Source organism: Streptopelia decaocto (assembly GCF_964273445.1).
Source record: "Streptopelia decaocto genome assembly, chromosome: 8".
Lineage (NCBI taxonomy): Eukaryota > Metazoa > Chordata > Aves > Columbiformes > Columbidae > Streptopelia > Streptopelia decaocto.
In genome coordinates, this window is record NC_138662.1 from 928,768 (window position 1) to 949,172 (window position 20,405).

Here is a 20,405-nt window from a genome sequence, read left to right on the forward strand (position 1 = left end):
TTTGACTTTTCCCTTGTATTTTTGTTCCCAACAGCCTTCTGTTTATCAGCTGCTTCTCCCAGTTCTGTCTCATTTCTCAGTCTCAGTTGCATTATTTATCTCTTCCACTGATTCTCCAAAGCACTGTGGACACCTATAGTCACATCCAGAATGTTTTGGTAGTAAAGAATAAGAGAATTGACAGTTGTGTTCAGCTACACCCAGCACTCCAGGGAACCAGGTTCAGAGCAAGACCATTTCCTTGAAAACTACCAATTGCTGGTTTGGTATCTGAGGCTCTTATTGAAATAGCAGACTGAATACAGAATCAATATTTGGTTTCAAAAACCTGCTTAGCTCATCTACTGACGTTAGAATTAAAGGGCCAAGCAAAAGGAAGGAGGTGTTGCTTTGTTTAATTTACAGAAAATAAAACAAAATCCAGGATCTAAATGTTCCCTGCAAAGGTACAGTTGCAACTACACTGTTTACACTCAATTGTAAGCACTGAAAAAAGTTATTTGCACTTCTCCAACACTGAGGATGTGTGTTTTCATTCTTAATCTTCTGGCCAGTTATGCTGTAGAGTTTACTCATTTGAAACAATGTAATATGCGTGCATTGATGTAAAGGATGGGCAATTGTAGGGATAAAAGAAAGCTAAGCACTGTTTGTTTAATGAAGAGTACATTAGATCATATCTTGTGTAAAAGTAGAAGACTAGACTATGTACTATACTCTGTACTATGTTAAATGTCTTAAAACTTGATTTCGTTTCTGATAGTAAACCACAGCAAGGCACATGCATAAAATAACCACAAAAATGTATTAATTGCCAAATGTTTGCTTTAATTAAACCTTTTAAATGATACACAGTACAATGTATCCACTACTTTGCGAAAATTCACAACAAAATGCAGGTTTCATACGTTTAAAAATATTTTTCATAATAAATTCATAAATAGATGAAGGTAAAGTATAAAAATTACTGTAGTATGCAAGCTTGCTCCCTTGTCTCCTCATATTCCAAACTATCTAGACAGTATTGTGATAAGACAGTTTAAAAGCAAAGTAGTTACTGATGATTAGAAATGTACAGCCTGCATTTCTAAAGAAACCTTGAAAAACAGCAACAGATTTGTCCTAGAAAATGCAGAATAATTTTAACACTGTTATCATCCAAATCCCTCAAATAATTTTGGAATGCAGTGAATGAATTCAATATGAATTAGAGATTTTTTGTTTTCTCCACAACAGGTGTGCGAGCCAGGCTCACCTGGGTGCTATCTGCTCTGTGGAGTTGTGGGGCTTCTATCTGTCAGATACCGTTGAGTGAGGCACAAAGGAGGGAAAAGCTGGGTTGGCAGCACTGAGCAGATCTGTCAAAAACCTTGGCATTTCTCCTTACAGACTTACAAAATAGAAATCTTTAAAAACGGTTACAAATAGTTCAATTCACCTTCTGCTTGGTACATGTCTGCTGTACATCAGCCAGGCAGGACCGTGTCTGATCTCACCTGTTGGCTTCCCCAGGTTTTGAAAGGATTTGTGCACGTAGCGCCATTCCAACACTTAACTCCAGCTTGCAAATCCCTTATGTCACACCACAAACTGTATTAGCAAAGTTATTCTTGTCATCAATATTATCACTCTCTTAAGAAAATGTATATAGCGTTTTATTTTGTCAAGTATCAAACCACTTTTCACACTAAGAGTAATCTAATTTAATACCATTTATAAAGGGGAAAAATGCTTACTTACACATCGCATTGAAATAGGGAATGAACATGAAAAATACGGAATCATCAAGATGCTTTGCCTTTCACATGAATGCATTTGTTTTTCCTGCTAACTATTTCCCTTTAGTGCAAAACTGGTTCCATACAAGTTTTGTGCTTTTTTTTTCAATAGTAACTAGATGCTTTTGAAGACATTGGTTGGCATCTGTCTGCAGCTTTAATGTCTCTGAAAATCCAGCTCTTAACTCGCTTTTTAGAAGTACCTTCAAACTGTCAAGACAAGTTTGCATGCCATGTTCAAAGGACCATCTTTCACACTTTTGTTTTCACATACAGTAGTTTAGACAGCCAAAACTACTCCCTCGCATCTTCTTATGAGTCTATATTGCTCATAGAATTTATTGCTGAAAACACAGGTGTTGATCATCGCATGTTCTACAGCACAGTGCAGTGTAATAGGCTGTTACGTAGTGGTTACTGAAGAGACTGGCTTTTGGAAACACACAGATTGTGTTGGTCAGCTGCCTTAAAAAGACAATTTCTAAGGAAATACAGTCTTCCAATTAATGTTTTCCTCTGCTGTTATGTGGAGAAGATAATCTTTGTGTCATAAAGTTGTTTTATTTTGTTTTTTAATTGATTCAACAATTAGAATTCCTAACCGCTAGCTTGCCATAATTTTGGTCATATGTAAGGTACTTCCTCTACGCTAAACTTCAGAGAAACTTCAATCCTTTTAGTCAGCTGTTACATCTGAACAGGGCGTACTTTAAGATGTCTGAGTTTATGGGAAAATTAAGGTTTTGATACCAGAAAGTCAGCAAAAAAACTCCTTAACTCTGCTTTGCAAGGGTTAAATTCCTGTTACATTATGTCTGGTCTTGTTACATTAGGCCTAGCCTGGTTTCTAACTGACTTTTCTGTTCTTCTGAGTTTAAACTCCTACAGTGTAGTCAATGCGAAGGTGTACGTTCTTCTGAAAGCTGAAAATAGGTGACTACTGTTCTTAGTATCCTAGTCTAGGCTTTAAAATTAAATTATATAAATTTAGGATTTTTTTTAATGTTATGTTTATGATTAAAACAGTTCACTTGTAATAATATAGTTTGTAGTAATTTAGTAATTAATTTTAATTCACTCCTAGTAATTTAGCTGCAATAGTGAATTTAGAATGTGCTAGGTAAGCCTTAGGCAGAAGTAGCTTAAACAGAAGCAGCTTTGTGAAGCTGCTGTACCCACCTAATATCTTACCCTGACTTACACTACCTGCTTGGATGAATGATTGAAATGCTGGACTTAATTGATTCTGCTGTATAGTGTATTATATACATACATGACAGATACTAAGTAACTGTCACAGGAGCAGGAGATTGATAGATATACATGTGGAAAAACCTGCTGATAATAGTCTATCTGGTGGCCCTTCAGCGTTTTGTGATAGGAAGATTAATCTTCGATTTCCTGTTAAATTTGAGGCTGAAAGAAAGTAGAAATCAGTGTCAGCAGTTCAGCTGAATAATCCAGTTGGAAATAACTCAATTGAGGTCTAAAAATATCTTGCAAAAGAAATATGAAAAAAGTGACTTTTTTGATGATAAAGACAGCCTCAATAAATTCTAATCAATGTACAATCTTGGATCTTCTAAAGGTTTTTAAAATGGTGTCCTGGGGGAGAGAGACATACTTTTTACCTCGTAATGGAAGGAATAGGTTCTAAATACAGCTTTAAGGCAATTTAACAGCTCTCCAAATGTTCTGTTAGCATACACTTAACTAGCTAAGCTGTCCACTCTCGTTCAATATAGACAGCAGTCAAATTTCTGTTGTACAAAAAGTGAACGGGAAAACCTGTAACTCTTTGTATAGTGTATTATTTTACCTTTGGGAAGGAAAATATTTTCTTTAGACGGAGTAAGCATTGATTAAACCTAACACATATAATCGGACTAAACAGAAAATCTTCCCTGACTGTTAATTAGGCTTCACTTTTCCCATTCTTGTGGAGTTATTCTGTTCACTTGTTTTCCGCTGGCCACTAATTCCCGGACCAACAAAACAATTGTTGACACCGTCTGTCTTTAGTGACACCTGAAGTTATGAATGTAATACAGGGAACTGCCTTTACCAATGTTCAAGTAATAGAAATGCTTGTTAAGAGAGACAAAGCGGGAGAAAAAAAATCAAAACCACTTTGTACTTCAAATAATTATTTTTAAAGTGCATTTTAACATTTTTCAGTCATATTAAAAAACTGCTAAGATCAGGATAGAAGAGTATGCTGGCTATTTTTATCTAACCTCTGGCAACAATTCCATAAGCAGTAAATGTACGTTTGGGTTGGCTGGTTGGTTTTGATTTTGTAACCCTGCTCTTTTCCAGGTAAACTTAAATGAAATGATAAAAAGATACAGAGGGCTGAACTTCTGCTGGCAATCAGAACACCTAGTTGCTGAATATTTTGGGGTATTTTTCTAAAGTATGCAGTGGAGATTGCAATTAAATGCTTCCATCTGAGATTTTTTGCTGCTTTCAATAGCTTTATAACCCAATTCAACAGAGTTAAAAGAAATCTAACACTACCTGGCCAGTAAACACTAAGATACCCAGGAGGCTTCATATACATATGTATTAATTGTTAATTTATATATATATATAATTTATTATTTGGTAATTAATTGCTAATCATATACATATGTATATATTCAAAGCATATATTACATGCTTTGAAAACTGAAAAAAAAGGAGAGTCACTTAATTTTTCAGTTTTCAAAGCATGTATTGTTCACACTTCATGTTCCTCCAGCATAGTGTTTACACAAAATAATGCAATAGGGCAAATGTCATTGGTCTGTTAGTATAATAAATGCTTTGGAGGCAGGATGGGTAAACATAGACTATTTCTATTAATGAAATAACATATAAATTCAAAACAATCCTACAGAGAGAAACTAATAATGTTGCTACTTCCCTGTTCCCTCAGGACTGGCCTGAGATGGCAAAAGACATTCAAATAGTCAGATGGCTGGGACTATGAGATTAAATAACAGAGGTGTAAATCTTAGTGGGACAATATTTACTGGGGCATATTAAGGAAAGGATTTAATGTTATTTAAGGGTGCTACTGTATATTGCACGTGATCATCCACTCTATTCTTCAAATAAACATGATCTTCCTTAAAGGCAAAGGAAAAAACAAACAAGAGCTCCACTTTTCATGAAGTTCTTGGAAAACCATGCAGTGCTAGTTGGGCTTCATTTAGTTTTGTAGTTTTTCCCCACCCAAATGTGACCTGCTTTCCACTACAGTGAGAATAATAACATTTTTAGGACTTCTCCTCTGTTCTCATTTTTAAAAAAAATTGTTTTGCAAAGCAAACGTTAGCAGGTTTCTAGGCTGACACATTTGGTATTGTACAAAGATTTATAGTTATGTAAATACAAGTTCCATCCATGATGATGGACTGTATGGGTAACTGGAGATAAAATTAGCTTACATCAAAACCAATACAAATGATAACAATGCCCACGCTTCTGGGAACCACATTCTGCTGATTTCATTTCAGTATTTGCCTCTGCATTCCACTCCTAAGCGGTACAAGGCAGGGATCAATGTCCCCTTCTGTGTTTTTGTAATATTTTGCACAGTCTGGGTACTGCCAAAAATAAATGATAAACACTAATGCAAATACGTGGTCAGCCAAGGAGATCTGCTTAAAAGCAATTACTGCACCATAGTCTTGTTAATCTTCAACTGCCAGTAAACAGGTTTCTGGCAAATGTTTATGCTGTGAACTCTGATCCTGCACTACTGAATTATTGACTTCATGTACGTCAGCACGCATTTGTAACCTAAGATTTGAAACTCAGGTTTTACCCGTAAATCTCGAGTTTATTGCTACTCACTCTCTTCACCCAGGTAGCCTTTTGGTTTCACTAGGATTATTGGAATTAAACCAACAGGACTGTCTTCCTAATATCTGAATTACATAGCTATGTGTGTGAATTACAGATTTCACAAAAGCCTTCAGAAAGGGAGTGAAAAACTCTAATTCACATTTCCTGTTTAATTGATTTCTGATCAAGAAGCTGTCAACCTATTGAGTACTGGGCTATTACTAATAGACCAAGAGAGGGTTTGGTAATTGAAATCACTTTTTACTACTGATAGCCCAAGCACTGTTATCTGTATCTGCTACTAACCTGAAAAAATAATCCAGCTCTCCAGTCTGTTTCTTTGTTCCCTTTTGTTCAGTTAGGTAGGGCATGCAAATTTGTATTACACTTCTTACAACACAGAAGAGCCAAGAGTTAGAAGAAAAAGCTGAGTTAAAGCCATAGTCTTAGTTTTCAACAGCAAAATGAAAACCAATCTGGATCAGTGCCTTCATTTGAAAACCCAGTGAACAAATCACTGGTGCTGTATTTCATGTTTTCTGACGGAAACAGACTAACCTGCAGACAGAGGCTCAACCTTCAAGACTAACTTAAGATTTGTCATCACATATCTCTTAAGAAAAAGTATAGTTCTTGGTTTGATGCTACTTGTTTACTAAACAAACCTCAGAACTAAGGCAATGGATCAATAATCGCTCATTTCTCCATCTACTGTAAAAACACAATCATTCACTGACTGCACTGTAAGCAGGATTTATGTTCATTTTGCATCTTGCTCCAGTTTTAAGATGAGTTACTATGTAAACTACTGATTTCAATCTGAGAGGTAGCAATACTGTTCTTAAATGCGTGTGAATTTTTATCAGCATGGCTTAAATAATTTGGCACTAATCCTGCAAATAGTGGGACACTGAGCTTATCTGAGGGTCCATGTTCAAGCACGCAGAACTGCAGGACTGTGACCTACAGATGTAAACTATAATATGTCATGACATAAAATCAAATGCTTGCTAGTATTCTGTATCTTAAGGACCACCTAAAAAGGAGGAAAAACATTTATCGGGACTTGAGCTGTAGCTTGGGCTGTCTTCATCATTTTTCCCAAGAGTGGAATACCAGGTTTGCTAATCACTAATAAATCTAGAGATTGGACAATTCTCATTTTCAGTGCCTAGCTACTGCTGGACATGTACTACCTCTTATCTTTCGATGTAGGAGTGCTGGGAAGGTCCTGGAAAACTATGCAAAAATAGTACTGAGCACTGGAGCTTAACCTGCCCTTCCATATAAAATACTCAAATTGTGAAAACAATACTAATTGAAAAATTTAAGGCCCTTTCACTCTTACTACTATAAAACTTGAAAATTAACCCCTTAAATTAGAACCAAACAGGCTACAAAGCATCCCTAACTCCTCAATTATCTATCTCATAGTTTAAAAAACCAAAAGACCAGAGACTGGTTTAATATTTTTTGTAGGAAGATTAATAGTATTGAAATTAGGATCCACTAGCCCTTTCTTAAATCTTTTTGATTTTCATGATACTGGATATGTTGAATGGCTAAAAACTGGTGTAGCCCTAGTAGCAAACCAGTTCAGGTCCTTTTTGATCAAGGTTTTCAAAAACAACAAGTGACTTCACTTTAAGTGGGTGCTTTCTGAAAACAACCTCCTTCAAAGTATCGGGATTGCAAAAATCACTTGTCCTGTCTGAACACCTTTGCTTTAACTGCAGTTTAAAATAATCCTGCTTCTGCTGCCTTTGCAAATCCATAACAATGTAGACTTCTGAACAACAGTGACAGATTTTTCCTGCTGAGTGTTTTCAAGAAATGAAAAGCCATTGGTAACTTGTGATAGGGAGAGGGAAGCAGTTGAATACAAAGTTGGGAGGGAATCACTAGAAAAGACGCTGGTTTTCCACAACCAAGAGGTTGCAATGCATGCAGTTTTCAGCTACTCTGAAGTCTTCTTTCCCATTATATGCCCAGATTGTATTTAGAGAGATGGTTTAAAAAACAGCCCAAATCCACTTATGCTACTTAAGCAATAAACACTCTGGTAACATAATGTCAAATACATGACCAGAATTCATCCTGTAGATGACCATTAGGCACATGGCAGGAGATCATGGCTACCAGTCAGTTCAAAGTTTCTCCAGTTCCTGCATCCAGTGGTGCAGGTCTTGAGTTATGGAATGAAATTAAGAGACCTGAGGGCAAAAAACTGAATGATACCCACTTGGAAAAGGGAGCTATCACTGTGCAAACAGCAAAAAGTAAAACGCATCTACCCTCTCCTCAAGGCTGTATTTAAAATAACTACACTGGTCCAATCCTGCTTGACAGCAAGTCACGTGATATTGCTCAGGCTGATTTTGCTTTTTGTTAAAATGATAACTTAAAAAAATTATAACAAAAACCTGAGAGAAGGCTTCCTCACCTGTTCCATTACTAACTAGCAATCCATATGCCCTAGGACAGGTGACTGCTATTTGGTCCTGTAATCAAATCCTTGGGTATTCTGACACTTGAAACACCTTCATCAAAGACACCATCACTTTCTGGTCATTGGTGGAGTGCTGAGGATTTAAAGAGACACTGTCAAGACTGCCTATTCCAAAAGCAACTTCCTTTGCCAACAGTTCCATGCTAAATGCTTCCGGACTTTGGGCGTGCATCAGTCTCTTCCCCAACCATCTGTCTCCTCACCCCACATCACCAGTTCAAAGTTGTTTCCTCTGCTTTTGTAACTTGTATGAAGGTTACACAAAAGAAAATGGTGGGGACAAATGTTGAGTGAGTTTTTCAGAGGGCTTGACTTTTAGGACTACCTCTCAAGAGTCCCTTTTTAAAAATAAGACACCAAAGCAAACAGGATTGTGTCTAACTTCTACAAAACTGCTGGTTTCACAGGAGGAGAATATGGCTACCATGCTACTCAGCATTAGGGTGAAGCACCATCTAAATTCCAGTAAAGTTAGGGATATCACCTAGCTTGGATCAGCAACCACATCCCCAGCTTTCTACAACGTCTTTGCTGTCAAGCTTGATGCTGTCAGTATTCTTCTCACTGAACATGGGGCCTCCATGCCTCATCATGAGCTCTGTAGCCATCTTCACAAAAGCCTCCTCCACGTTGCTGGAGTCTTTTGCAGAGGTCTCTATGGCACAGATGATATTATCGTAGTGTTCAGCCAGACTCTGAGCTTCCTCCAGCTGAACCTCTCGAAGGTCACTTAGGTCAGACTTGTTTCCTGGAAGAAAAAAAAACAATGGAGTAATCATAATGACTATTTCTGTTAGACTACATATTTAGCAGGAGGTTCTCAGGTTGCCCATAGAAGCTGCAGAATTTCCATTCTTGGAGATTTTCAACATTTGACTGAAAGGCCCTGACCAACCTGCCATTAGCCTTGCTTTGAGCAGGCTGGATGAGATAATCTCCGAAACCTGTATTTCTGTATGACTGCTACAGAGAATAGAAAAGGTCAGTAACTGAAGAGTGGTGGCTGTAGACCTTAGCAAAAGAAAAATGGGCTAGAAGTGAAAGCTAAAACCATTTTATGAAACAGCAGCAGTTTACCAGTAGAATACTACAGGTCTACAGGCTTTGAGCCACATCTGAGACAGAAAAATTTGGGATGGGAAGCAGAACTTCTAGCAGAGAACTGACAAACCCTGATTGCCCTGAAGTCCTTCCAAAATTCTCCATCTGCTGAAGTATGTGGGTGTTCCAGTTCAGCAAAACACGTTAGCTTGCTATGATGGAGCTTCTTTGGGCCCTGGCAACCTTCTGATCCTTATCATGAGAGTAGCTCCACGGCAGCTGTGCTCCCGGAGATCCTGGGCACCCAGTTCTCCATTAAGTGAGACGCAAAGGATTCAAAGCTGGCTTCTGATACAAAGCTGGCTACATCTTAGCACAAATTGATCAAAGCAAAACATTTCTGTTTTCATGAATCAGCACTTCCTAATTAAAAAAAAAAAAAAAATTGGGAAAATTTCCAATTGGATCTATTACATATATCTTAACTTCAACCAAAAACAAAACTTTTAACCATCTTAAACAACTATTGCAACTAATTACATTGTAGAGTAACATGTAGTTCTTGGTATGACTATTTTTAACTCACCAATCAGTATTTGTACAATGTTGGAACCGGCATACTTTCTGACATCCTCGATCCAGCGAGGAATGGACAGGAAAGAGCCCCTCTTGCTGATATCATACGCCAGGATCGCTCCATTTGCGCTGCGGTAATAACTCTGCGTGATGGTTCGGAACCTCTCCTGGCCAGCCGTGTCCCAGATCTGCAGCTAAATTAAACAAAGCATACAGCGAGACACTGAATTAAAAGCTAGGGCTTGATTCAATAGCCTTCTTATAAATCTCCCTTATACACAATACATTCTGGCATCATGTTTTTCTAGGTCTTTGTTCATGATTTAAGGACAATAATATACACTGGAGAACCTTTTGTGGTTGGTTGCTCAAAATTTCTATCTGTATCAGTTGAGACACTCTGGGTTCCTGCAGGTGAGCTCTGATGCATCCTTCTGTGGCAGGTTATGAAATGATCACTTTTGTATGCCCAGCCCTACCCCTTTGCCACCTCCTCTAGCAGAGTTAGAAAAATAAGATCTTAGCCCATAGGCAAGCCGATCCAGTTCATCGCCTGGTGTGTCAATGGAACTACAGGTGGGTTTTCATCAGCTTGTCCTCTGAGCTACCAACACGGTTTTGCCAGCTCTGCTGCAGGGACAATAATAACTGGAGTAGGATGTGATACTGGCATCTGAGAGCACTGAGGCTGCTTTATAAGGAAACACGACACAATTAAAAGAATATATATAGAAAACCGTAAAACTTTTAGAAAAGCCAGGAATTCTAGGTTTCAATGAAGTCAAAGATGTAGTCAGTCTAGTCACCTGTCCTTTTTTAGGTGGTAGAAGAGACATTACATCTGGGCAGAAGGAAGAAATACGGAGATTTTTGCCTAAATCCAGCAGTGTATGAGCTATGAGTTCAGTATCAGGGTTTCAGTTCCCAGTACTAGATGTTCCAGAGGAAGAAGCCAAATAACTCAGAGTGGACAAACACAATATCCTGCTCATAAGGAAAACTTCTTTTTAAAGCCTCTTCTTTTATAGGTTGTCTAATGTCCTAGAACATGACGGCTTATATTCCAGGAGCTTTTAATCTAAAGTAACTGTGGATGTTCTCATTCTCCACTTAAATCTCTAATCCTTTTTGAATCTTGCAAAGCTCTTGGCTTTAATACATAGCAGCAATGAAACCAAAGAATTTCCTTTTAAAATTTTATATATTCTGTCCTTCTGTTGCACTTTCATTTATCATTTGGGGATTGAGACATGAGAGACCACTGCTTGTCTCTTTGTGTCATTCCTTATGTATTCTGCATCTCCTCTTAACCGAGACAGGCCATAAGCAAATATTCTTGGGTTTTTAAATCTTCCCTATATGTGTAGACCTGTTAATTAGTTCCCCTCCCTCTGAACTCATTTCTTTTCAAGTGCAGACAACTAAACACAATGTGCCAGTGATGTTTTATACCAAATTATATGGAATAACTTTTCCATTTATTTCTTTTGCACATTAGTACTTTGTATCTTCTGACTGCTGCATTTTTTAGCATAAATTTTCATTTTGGAATAGGCTGTGCTGATCAGATCACTTTCCTGTGCTAACCAAGCATTTAGATCCCAAATGTTATTTATACAGCTTAAAAGGAATCACTCCACTGAAAAAGTACTTCTCTGTCCTGGTAAGAGTTTTCTCAGAGAAGGGGAAGGGACTGTAATGGACTCAGAAAACCACAGAGCAATGATTATTAACAGAACAGACAGTTACTAGAGACAAGGAAGTTCATGGCAGGTTTATGTAAGACGTTCTCTGTACTCTAGGCTCCCACTAGACCTTTGTGTCTGTTACATAGTTTTAAATCTTAATACGTGATTAAGCAAAGTGCAAACAAGGCTAATGATGATTACCCAACTCTTGGAAGATGTCTGAGAGATTCTGTGCATATAGAATAATTATAAGCTTTTTAAATTAAAAAAAAAAAACAAAAAACATTTTAGCTTACACTTTTCACATAGTATAAATAGAAGGGATTTACCTGCAGAGTGACTGAGCAAACCAGTCTTGGGCCTTGTGCTGTACACTGGGTTTTGAAAACCTCTGTGTAAGTATGTACCATAGAATCACTGAGGCTGGGACAGATTTTGGGAGGTGGCAAAGCCAACTGCCTGCTCAAAGTGGGGTCAAAACTCAATTCGTCTAGGAAGTACTGCTCTGTGATTTTCCTGGAGGACCAAAATGAGTCTGACCAGCCTGTAGTTCTCAGGATTTCTTGCCCTTCTGAATATATTTGCCTTTCTCTGGCACCCCCCCATTTCCACAGCCTTTCAGTGGTGATAAAACAACCTCAAAATGTCACCAACAAGATCTTGCAGCACCCCTACACATTTTTTACTCAAACATTTCTATCTGTGTCTGCAGGACTGAATGTATTATACACAGTTGCTGAAGCCCTGAGTATCCTGCTGGGAACAGCACAGAGGACTGGCCTTCCAGGAGCTCCCAGCCATCTCCTCCCAGCCAGCATCGTCCCAGCCTACGCCCTCCAGGTAGGCTCCTTCCCTTAAGAATCTGAAATTCCTGCTCCCCTACTTGTCACTCCTCTTTTGTGTAAGGATTCTGAATTATTTAGCTCTTTATATTATCATCAGTTTGTTGTAGGTTTGCTTTCATTGTTGAGACTACGGGATACATTAGACCCAAAATCCAATACTTTCTTTGCAAACATATCAACCGACACACATGTTGGTTACTGTTCCATCCCTTCTGCTGGCAGAAGGAGCCAGGTGGGTGTTTATTCTGTTTCAGGGAAAGTCAGTCAAATAAGGGCATGGTTTAACGACTTGCTTCAGCCAAACTGAGACCACACAGTCATCAAAAACTTGCCCTCTCCCTGCACTGAAACTAGGAGCTGTTAATCTGATACAGAGAGCACTGATTTAACTAAGTTTTTTCCTTTTGTTTGAAGGGTTAATACTAATTATACTGAAAGCACACAGACTGCATAGGGAGGAGAGTAATGGCAAAGTTTTCTTGAACGAATCATGAATATGCCCCTTCAATTTAACTTGTTGCTGAAGGTGGGCGTGAGCCGATGCAATAACCTCACCTGAAGCTGAGCACGGAGCCCTTGTTCTGTCTCTGGCAGACGTGTGCAGAGCCGGCAGCTCTAGCTGGTGAGGATCAGTCTGCCTTGCAGCATGCTCAGTGTGCAAAGGTACTTTGTAGGGGGCTAATAACAACTCACTCCTCACAATTTGGAAGCTTGAAAACCTTGTTGTCACAGTGTTTGAAGTTTTAATAACTGTCTTATTTTAAAACAATAAGAACACACACTACAGACATAATAGAGTATGCAAGTATTCTGAAGCAGATTACCTAGTTTAAAGGAAGATGTATTCCTAGAGGCAAAATGTAGCTAATTTGCTTGACAGCATCCTTACAAAACTCTACAAAAAAATATCTCTGTATAGCACAAATCAGTCCAATATAGGATTTAAAAAAAAATAAGTCATTACAAAAATACCAGTTCTGATCATAAGTTAATAGTATTTTCTCCAGTAGGGGTACACAGATACATTTCAAACAATTCTATTGAAAAAGAAACAAGAACTATATATAAATACCAAGCACAACTACAAATTAGACCCATCATTTTACAGTCAAAGTTTTATACAGTCTCTTTGTTAAACTATCTTTACAAACAGGTAACTCTTGACAAGAAATAACAGTTGCAAATTCTTTGGAAAAAAAAAGTTAGTTTTAGTATTTCTCATTTAAAAGCCTCTCAATGTAAGTTAAACGTTAAAAATCAAAATACCAAGTGAACTGTACTAGCCACAGGCTACCAAAAAAGTACAATCATATAGTCTTTCGTATTGTATAAGTGTACCACATATGCAGTATATGACACAAAGTTCTTAATTATTTATTTCCTTTATTTAAGTGCTTCAACTTTGTAAATAACGTGATGAAAGCCATGTCTGTCACTTAGTAACCTTTTAAGCAATTCCTTCTTTGTAATTACTTTCACAACAATTTTGGTGAAAGAAAGAGAGAAGCTGGGATTGCTGGAGGATTGTGTTAAATTCATGTGAAGATACTAAGGGAAACCACCTGTGCAATAAGAGTTTGGTAGCAGGTCTTCAGGGGACCATCCCTAGTGACAAATGAGGACAGGGTAAAGAACACAGAATAAACACCTCTTGTTCAGAAGGAATATGACAGAATACCCTAAGTGAACAAAGGCAATGAGCCACCTTTCTTGTGCTAATTGTTTACAATTGAATGCCCATTTAGTTACAAAAGCTGGTTATTTTGATCTGCTCTTAGCTTTGAACTTTTTTTGGCCAGCAGAGCCCCTAGCACTGGCTGGTACTGAACAGCAAAGCACTAAACCAACTATTAACTCCTGTAAGTTTTTTCATGACTCCATATAACCGCTGTAGAATTGGAGCTTTCCATAATTACTTTAGACAAAGTCTTGAACATCTTTTTGTATTTGCTTTTTTCATCTATTCCTGTTGGGAAGGAGTTAATCTCCTTCAGCCCCTGCCCAGACGCAGGCTGGGCTCTGGCTGCCTGGGGGGCGGCTGTGCTGAAAAGGCCTGGGGGTCTCTGCAGGCAGCAAGCTGACCAGGAACCAGCAGATCAAGGGAGGTGATTATTCCCTTTTATTCAGCACTTGTCAGATTCCAATTAAAATATAGTGTCCAGTTTTGGGCCCCCCACGCAAGGAAGACATTGAAGAACTGGAGCAAGTTCAGGGGAGGGCCATCAACATGGTCAGGTATCCAGAGTACACACCCTGTGAGAAGAGTCTGAGGGAAACAACCTTATTGAGCATGGGAGAGGGACTGGAGATGACCTGTCAGCTGTTGGCCCCAGCCTAGGAAGAGGTCAAGACTGAGCCAGGATCTTCACACTGGCACATGATGGGAGGATGAGAGACACCAGAGAAAAACTGAAACAAGGAATGTTTCAACTTAATGTAAGAAGGAAAACAGAAGGTGGCAAAATTTATGGTGGATCTCTAGAAGAACATTCTGGGGTGTCTGATTAGGCTTGAAGACTCTATTTCTATAGTTGAAACTCTTTCTTTAAGACAGTGGGTGACAGGTTGACCAAAGAGCATGAGTATTATCAAATGGTTTGACGTGGCGTCTTCTTGCATTGATAAACATGTTGTTTATCACAGGTTAAGGCTTAACAAATGGCCTCAAGACACATTAAATAATTTCTCCATCCCACACTTCCTACATAACTTACTAAGAACTTTCCTGGTTCATCTAAACTATCACAGGAGTTCAGGTTTAGTTTTGCTTGTGAAGGAGCATTAAGAATAACGAAGTACATCCTATTGCTGATACCTTCCTTTAAAAAGATAGAAGTGTCACTTTTGTACTATGAATTCTTCAATATATAGCAACTTCCATAAAATTTTCCAGCAATGAAATGGTGGGTGCAAAGACCATGCTAAATGATTCTTAACCAACTGTGTCCAAATCCTGTCACCTCAAATGGCAAACAATAATATACATTTCTGTCCACTGACAAATCACAACACTTGCTCATTAAAAAAAACTTACTGAAACAATATGGAAACTTAACCCATACAGTTTTTGTCAAAAGCAACGAAACCAACATCTGTATGGCAACATATTTCAATTTAAAGCGATATCCATACACAGTTAGGATAAACGGATCCATTCAATTGTTTCCCTACAACATTTTCAGAGAATGAGGAATCCCTGTTTGCTGGGAATGCAGCATTCCTGTTTGCTTTAGCATCATGGGTGTCACAGTAGTTAACACAGAAGAGAGCTACACTCTCCTCTGGATATCAAAGAATATTCTTCCATTGAGTAACCAATAGCTTCATTTCTATTTGTTTAGCAGTGTTATTAAATACAACAGTCAGGAATCAAGACAGTTAACAAGTCATAATTTTATATTACTTGCAATTTGGCCAGATAATGACACATTATATTTTGGGCCATTCTGAAAGGAATATAGTTACAGCCATGAGGCCTGAATCAAAGCCAAGAATCTTGATATCACATGGGCTGAAAAAGCTTGCAAATTAAAGAGTGCAGTGATACATAAAGAAGTATTTGTCCAAAAAATAATGTGTTCGTTTTCAAGTGTTCTGCTGCTGCTTTCTGAAAGATACAGCAAGAGAAAAACTATGGCATAAAGGAAAAAATACTCAGTATATGTAAACCACTATGAAATGACAGCATAAAGTAGATATTAGAGACACACAATTAATTTAAGAGGAAATTCAGTGAAAGAAAGGAATTTTGTTATTACTAATCACAATTCATGTACTTAGGAATTAAGAATGTCCTTGCCTATCATTATGTAGTCTTAGTGCCACCATTTTATAAATATTTTCTTAGAGTGACATAGCAGTTACAAAACATTTTTTGTTCTGTTTGCCAGATGCTTTCTCACACTTAAAGAACAAGTAATTACTTTATCAATAGGACTTTAATCACTATGCATTAAGTCAACAACCACAACTTTTGGGAACTACAGTCTGTACTCTGTAGGATTTTGCCAGCTAAGGAGGATGTATTTTATAGGGCAGAATGCCACTATTTCAGCCTGTTAAACAAGCATATGCTAGAGATTTTTAAAAAATGAAAATAGACCGCAGATATTTCATAAAGCTGAGGGGGGAAAATCTGGATATATGTTGGTCAGAATTTGCCTTTGTGATAAAAATCAAGGTGGTCATCACAGGTAGCTTTGACTTTGAAGTTCCAGCAGAACCCAGTGTGCTAGATCTGCCAAATCCTGCCTGGCTCTGTTCCCCACGGGCTGCCTTCTCCAGCGCCCCCAGGAGCCCATGGCTCACAACAGCCTGTCCCACGGGCAATGGGCCTCTATCATCCCACCAGACAACCCCTCAAATTACAGCTGGAGATCTTGAAACAAGAACAAGAGAAACAGGAGACTGGATGGTGCAGACAACCTTACATATTCTTCCTCTCTGGAAGTGATAAATATTGGCAAATCAGGGTTAGCGCATACTGGGGAAGCTTACGATACCAATACTTTACTGTTTTATTTAAAAAGAAAATGCTTCAGTTATCAGGACTGTCCATTAATAGATCCTTTTTCAAGCATTAACATCTCTTTAAATCTGAAGTTTAGTCAGCTTCAGTAGCTGATGAAGCAGTGCTGTAGTAAGCATCACTTAAGGCACTTGAAATAATGCAGCTTTAAGATGCACAGAAAGCCTTGAGTTTAAAAACAACAATTAAAGAGTTATTTGCAGAACTTTTAGATCTCTTTAGTATCCCAACATGCTTTTTTTTCCCTTATCCAACAAAAATGCATCAAAAGGAAGTGAGACTTAGAATCCTTGGGCTCCAAACGTTTCAGAAACATTATATAACTGCAATGACAACACTTGAAGTTTTAAACAGACAAGGACACTAACACAATTAACCATAAAATGTTTGTTTCAATCTCAAAAGAAGTATCTGGCTCATAGTCTCTGTTGTGTTGTAATACTGTCCCCAGCCTGACCAAAGACGAAGCTTAGGCCATCGGGGATGTGGAGCAAGCATTCAAAAGCTCCGTGGGACTTTTTTCTGTTCTCATCTGAAGATGAGCTTACAAAATATTATAAAAATAGGAGTTGTCGTACTCTGCACCGTTTGCTAAGAAGAAAATAAGCCTTCACATTCCTTACGAAGACACTGTCTTGAGTAGCAGAAACCCATAATGAAAAGGGAGCAGCACAGAAAATCATCACCTGGCATGCTTTTGTATGGATCTTTTTGTAAGGTCAAACTTTATTTTAAACATGTCCCAAACACCTCGATCTGAGGCATCCTAATCAACAATTTATCCGAAACTGTTAAAACACAGTATGTCTCACATGACTGAGCCAGACACAATGAGACACACAGTGTCTCCCACAGAGCACATGTACAGGCTTGTTTACTATGGGGACAGGACATGGTCTGTTTGGAGAGCTAAAGTGCTCCTCCTAGAATCACTGGAACCCACACCAAACCCAAATCTGTCAAATGTGCAAGATACATCTGATAGTAAGAATTTATTTACCTACTCTATAAGGGAGCTCACAAAAGTATTATCCTTGTTTTCCGTTTCCTGTAGCATGCTGAACAATCCTACCTAGATTGGATGGGCTGCTCTGAAAGCTCAATCAAACTGGAAAAGTCTGAGTGGAATTTAAAACTTCACATATAACCAACTCCTTAACAGACCAAAAAAAGAAAAACTCCCAAGCAAATGTTTTCATATTCTAGCTGTGTCCCTGACTCAGCAGCTATCAAAAATATCTATAAGGTAAACAGGCAACAATGTTGGATTAATTTGCCCAAAGTAATGCTTAAAATACTCTTCTTCAATCTGTGCCTCCCTAATTTTTGTTCTAAGGGGAAGTATAGAACATTCCAAGGAAAAAGCCTCAAGAGCTTGCATTTTCTTACTAGTTGTTTTTTTTTTTTTAAACACTTAGCAACAACCCACAGGTTTCATTACAGACTGACTACTAATTCAGGTGTAAGTAGTGACAAGAAGAAAGAGCACAGGTAGGGAGTTGGGGTTATTTCCTGGGCCAGTCCTCTCCTGCTCCCCAACTCTGTGGCCAGGCCCCTGGCACCAGGAACAGCCACATTTGTCACTTGCTATGTGCCTGGCATTTATATGGAGCCAGGCTTCAATCCAAAAGGAGAAACCCCACTTCCAACAGCTCCCTTGCTAGAAAGCACAGAAGAGATTATAACAGCACAGACAGAAAATCCAGGTTTCCTCTTCATCTGCTAACCACAGCTATATGTGATAGGGAAGTGTGTGATACTGCCAAGAAAATAAACACCTTGCCTAGGTGTGCAACTTCTAATCCCCCTCCTTTCCTAAAAAATTTAAGCCTTCATTTCTTCAATTTCTGCAACTTTCTCTGCTTTTAATTATCTGCTCAAAGTTAATTTCTATATAAAAAAAGAATAGAGGACTTTGACACCTACTTTGGTAAACACAGAGTAAAATTCAACTGCAATCACCGTATTTCTGTGTCACCAAAAGCTGTACAGTTTCATTATCTTTCCCAGGCAGTGGCTGCGTTAAATTCTTTTTAGTTCCGCCGGGGATAAGTAAGGATAGCTGTCAGACCCCATTCTGGAGGTGCTTTAAGCCCTTTTTCCTGCTGTTTGATCATCCTGTGCTCAGAGGCCAATGTGTTGTAGGAGAATCTATGCTGCTTAGGGTCTGAGGATAATTCCACCAGGTAAATGTCCTGTCCTCTTTCTAACCCTAACAAGTAGCTGGTTTTCTTCAGCAGAAGAAAAGCAGAGTCAGATTTAGGGTTGATGTGTTCTGGTTTAAGAAAAACTATAAAAGTTGCACTTTCTGAGACACCCTATAAACAGTGATTTAAGATAACTTAAATATGCCTATTTTAGCAACCACTCCTCAGGCTTCTCTCAATGTGCCAGTTCCACATCCCTTTCAGGAAACATGACAGCCCAGCTGAGGTTCCTTCTGGCTTGTGAACAGCCCCTCGCCAGAAGCCTGTCTGACAAGAGGGGTGCTGCACTCACAGCAGAGCGGCGGCAGAGCCCGGCCGCAAGTGAGCCTTGGAGGGGCTTTTACCGGCCTTCAGGCGCTGCTAACGAGGAACCAGCCCAGCCTGCGGCTGCACGGCTGTTCCTGCCCCAGCAAAACACGGCCACGGATGCGCTTGGTCCCTCCTCGCCCGCGGGAGGGCTCGGGAAGGCGGCACCGGCGCTGAGCAGCCCGCCCCGGGACACAGCAGCAGCCCCGGGCAAGTCCGCAGCGGGACGGGGCACCCGGGCGGGCGGCACCGCTCGCCACCGCCGCCTCCTCCTCCGGCAGCCGGGCCGGGGCCGGATGACCCCGCCGGCATCTCGGCGGCCCGGAGCTCCGCGGCGCTGGGGGCGGGCCGGGAGATGAGCCCCGGCTCCTGCCTGCCCCGGAACCGGAGCGTCCGGCCGCTCCCTCCGCCCCAGGCCGCCGCTCCGCTCACCTTCACCCGCTTGCCCTGGATCTCCAGGCTCTTCATGGTGAAGTCCACGCCGATGGTGCTGCCCTGGCGCTCGGCGAAGGCCCCTGTTTTGAAGCGCTGAACGAGGCAGGTCTTGCCCACGCTGGCGTCCCCGATGAGCACCAGCTTGAAGAGGAAGTCGTAGCTTTCCTCCGGGTCGGGGCCGGGCCCCGCCGCCCCCGACACTGCCGGGCCGGGCATCGCTGCGGCCTTGCGCCCGCCGCCGAGGGGAGCCGGGCTGTGCGCAGCGCCCGCCGCCCCCCGCCGCGCCGGGCCTAGCGCTGGGCCCGCCCGCGTCCGGCCCGCCCTCTCTCCGCCTCCCGGGCATGCCCGGCCGGGGCTGGCGGGGTCTGCTCGGGGCGCGGTCCGGTGTAAACCATCGTGTGTTTAGACGGTGTGTTAGAGTGTGTTAGAGTCAGCGGTCGTGAGTTGTGAGTGCACTCGCTCTGCTGTGAGTGCAGCACCCCTCTTGTCAGACAGGCTTCTGGCGAGGGGCTGTTTACAAGCCAGAAGGAACCTCAGCTGGACTGTCATGTTTCCTGAAAGGGATGTGGAGCTGGCACATTGAGAGAAGCCTGAGGAGTGGTTGCTAAAATAGGCATATTTAAGTTATCTTAAATCACTGTTTATAGGGTGTCTCAGA

The 20,405-nt window shown here is 40.1% G+C and overlaps 1 protein-coding gene across 1 annotated transcript; it reads right to left on the reverse strand.

Annotated features, from left to right (window-relative positions):
• Positions 1-803: 803 nt before the first annotated feature.
• On the reverse strand, positions 804-20,023 carry RAB43 (RAB43, member RAS oncogene family). Its single transcript, XM_082059920.1, has 3 exons — positions 19,745-20,023; positions 9,749-9,932; positions 804-8,869 (listed from the first exon to the last, which is right to left on the reverse strand). Exons 1-3 carry the CDS (start codon positions 19,961-19,963, stop codon positions 8,616-8,618), a joined length of 657 nt encoding a protein of 218 aa, XP_081916046.1. The 5' UTR covers positions 19,964-20,023; the 3' UTR covers positions 804-8,615.
• Positions 20,024-20,405: the final 382 nt, after the last annotated feature.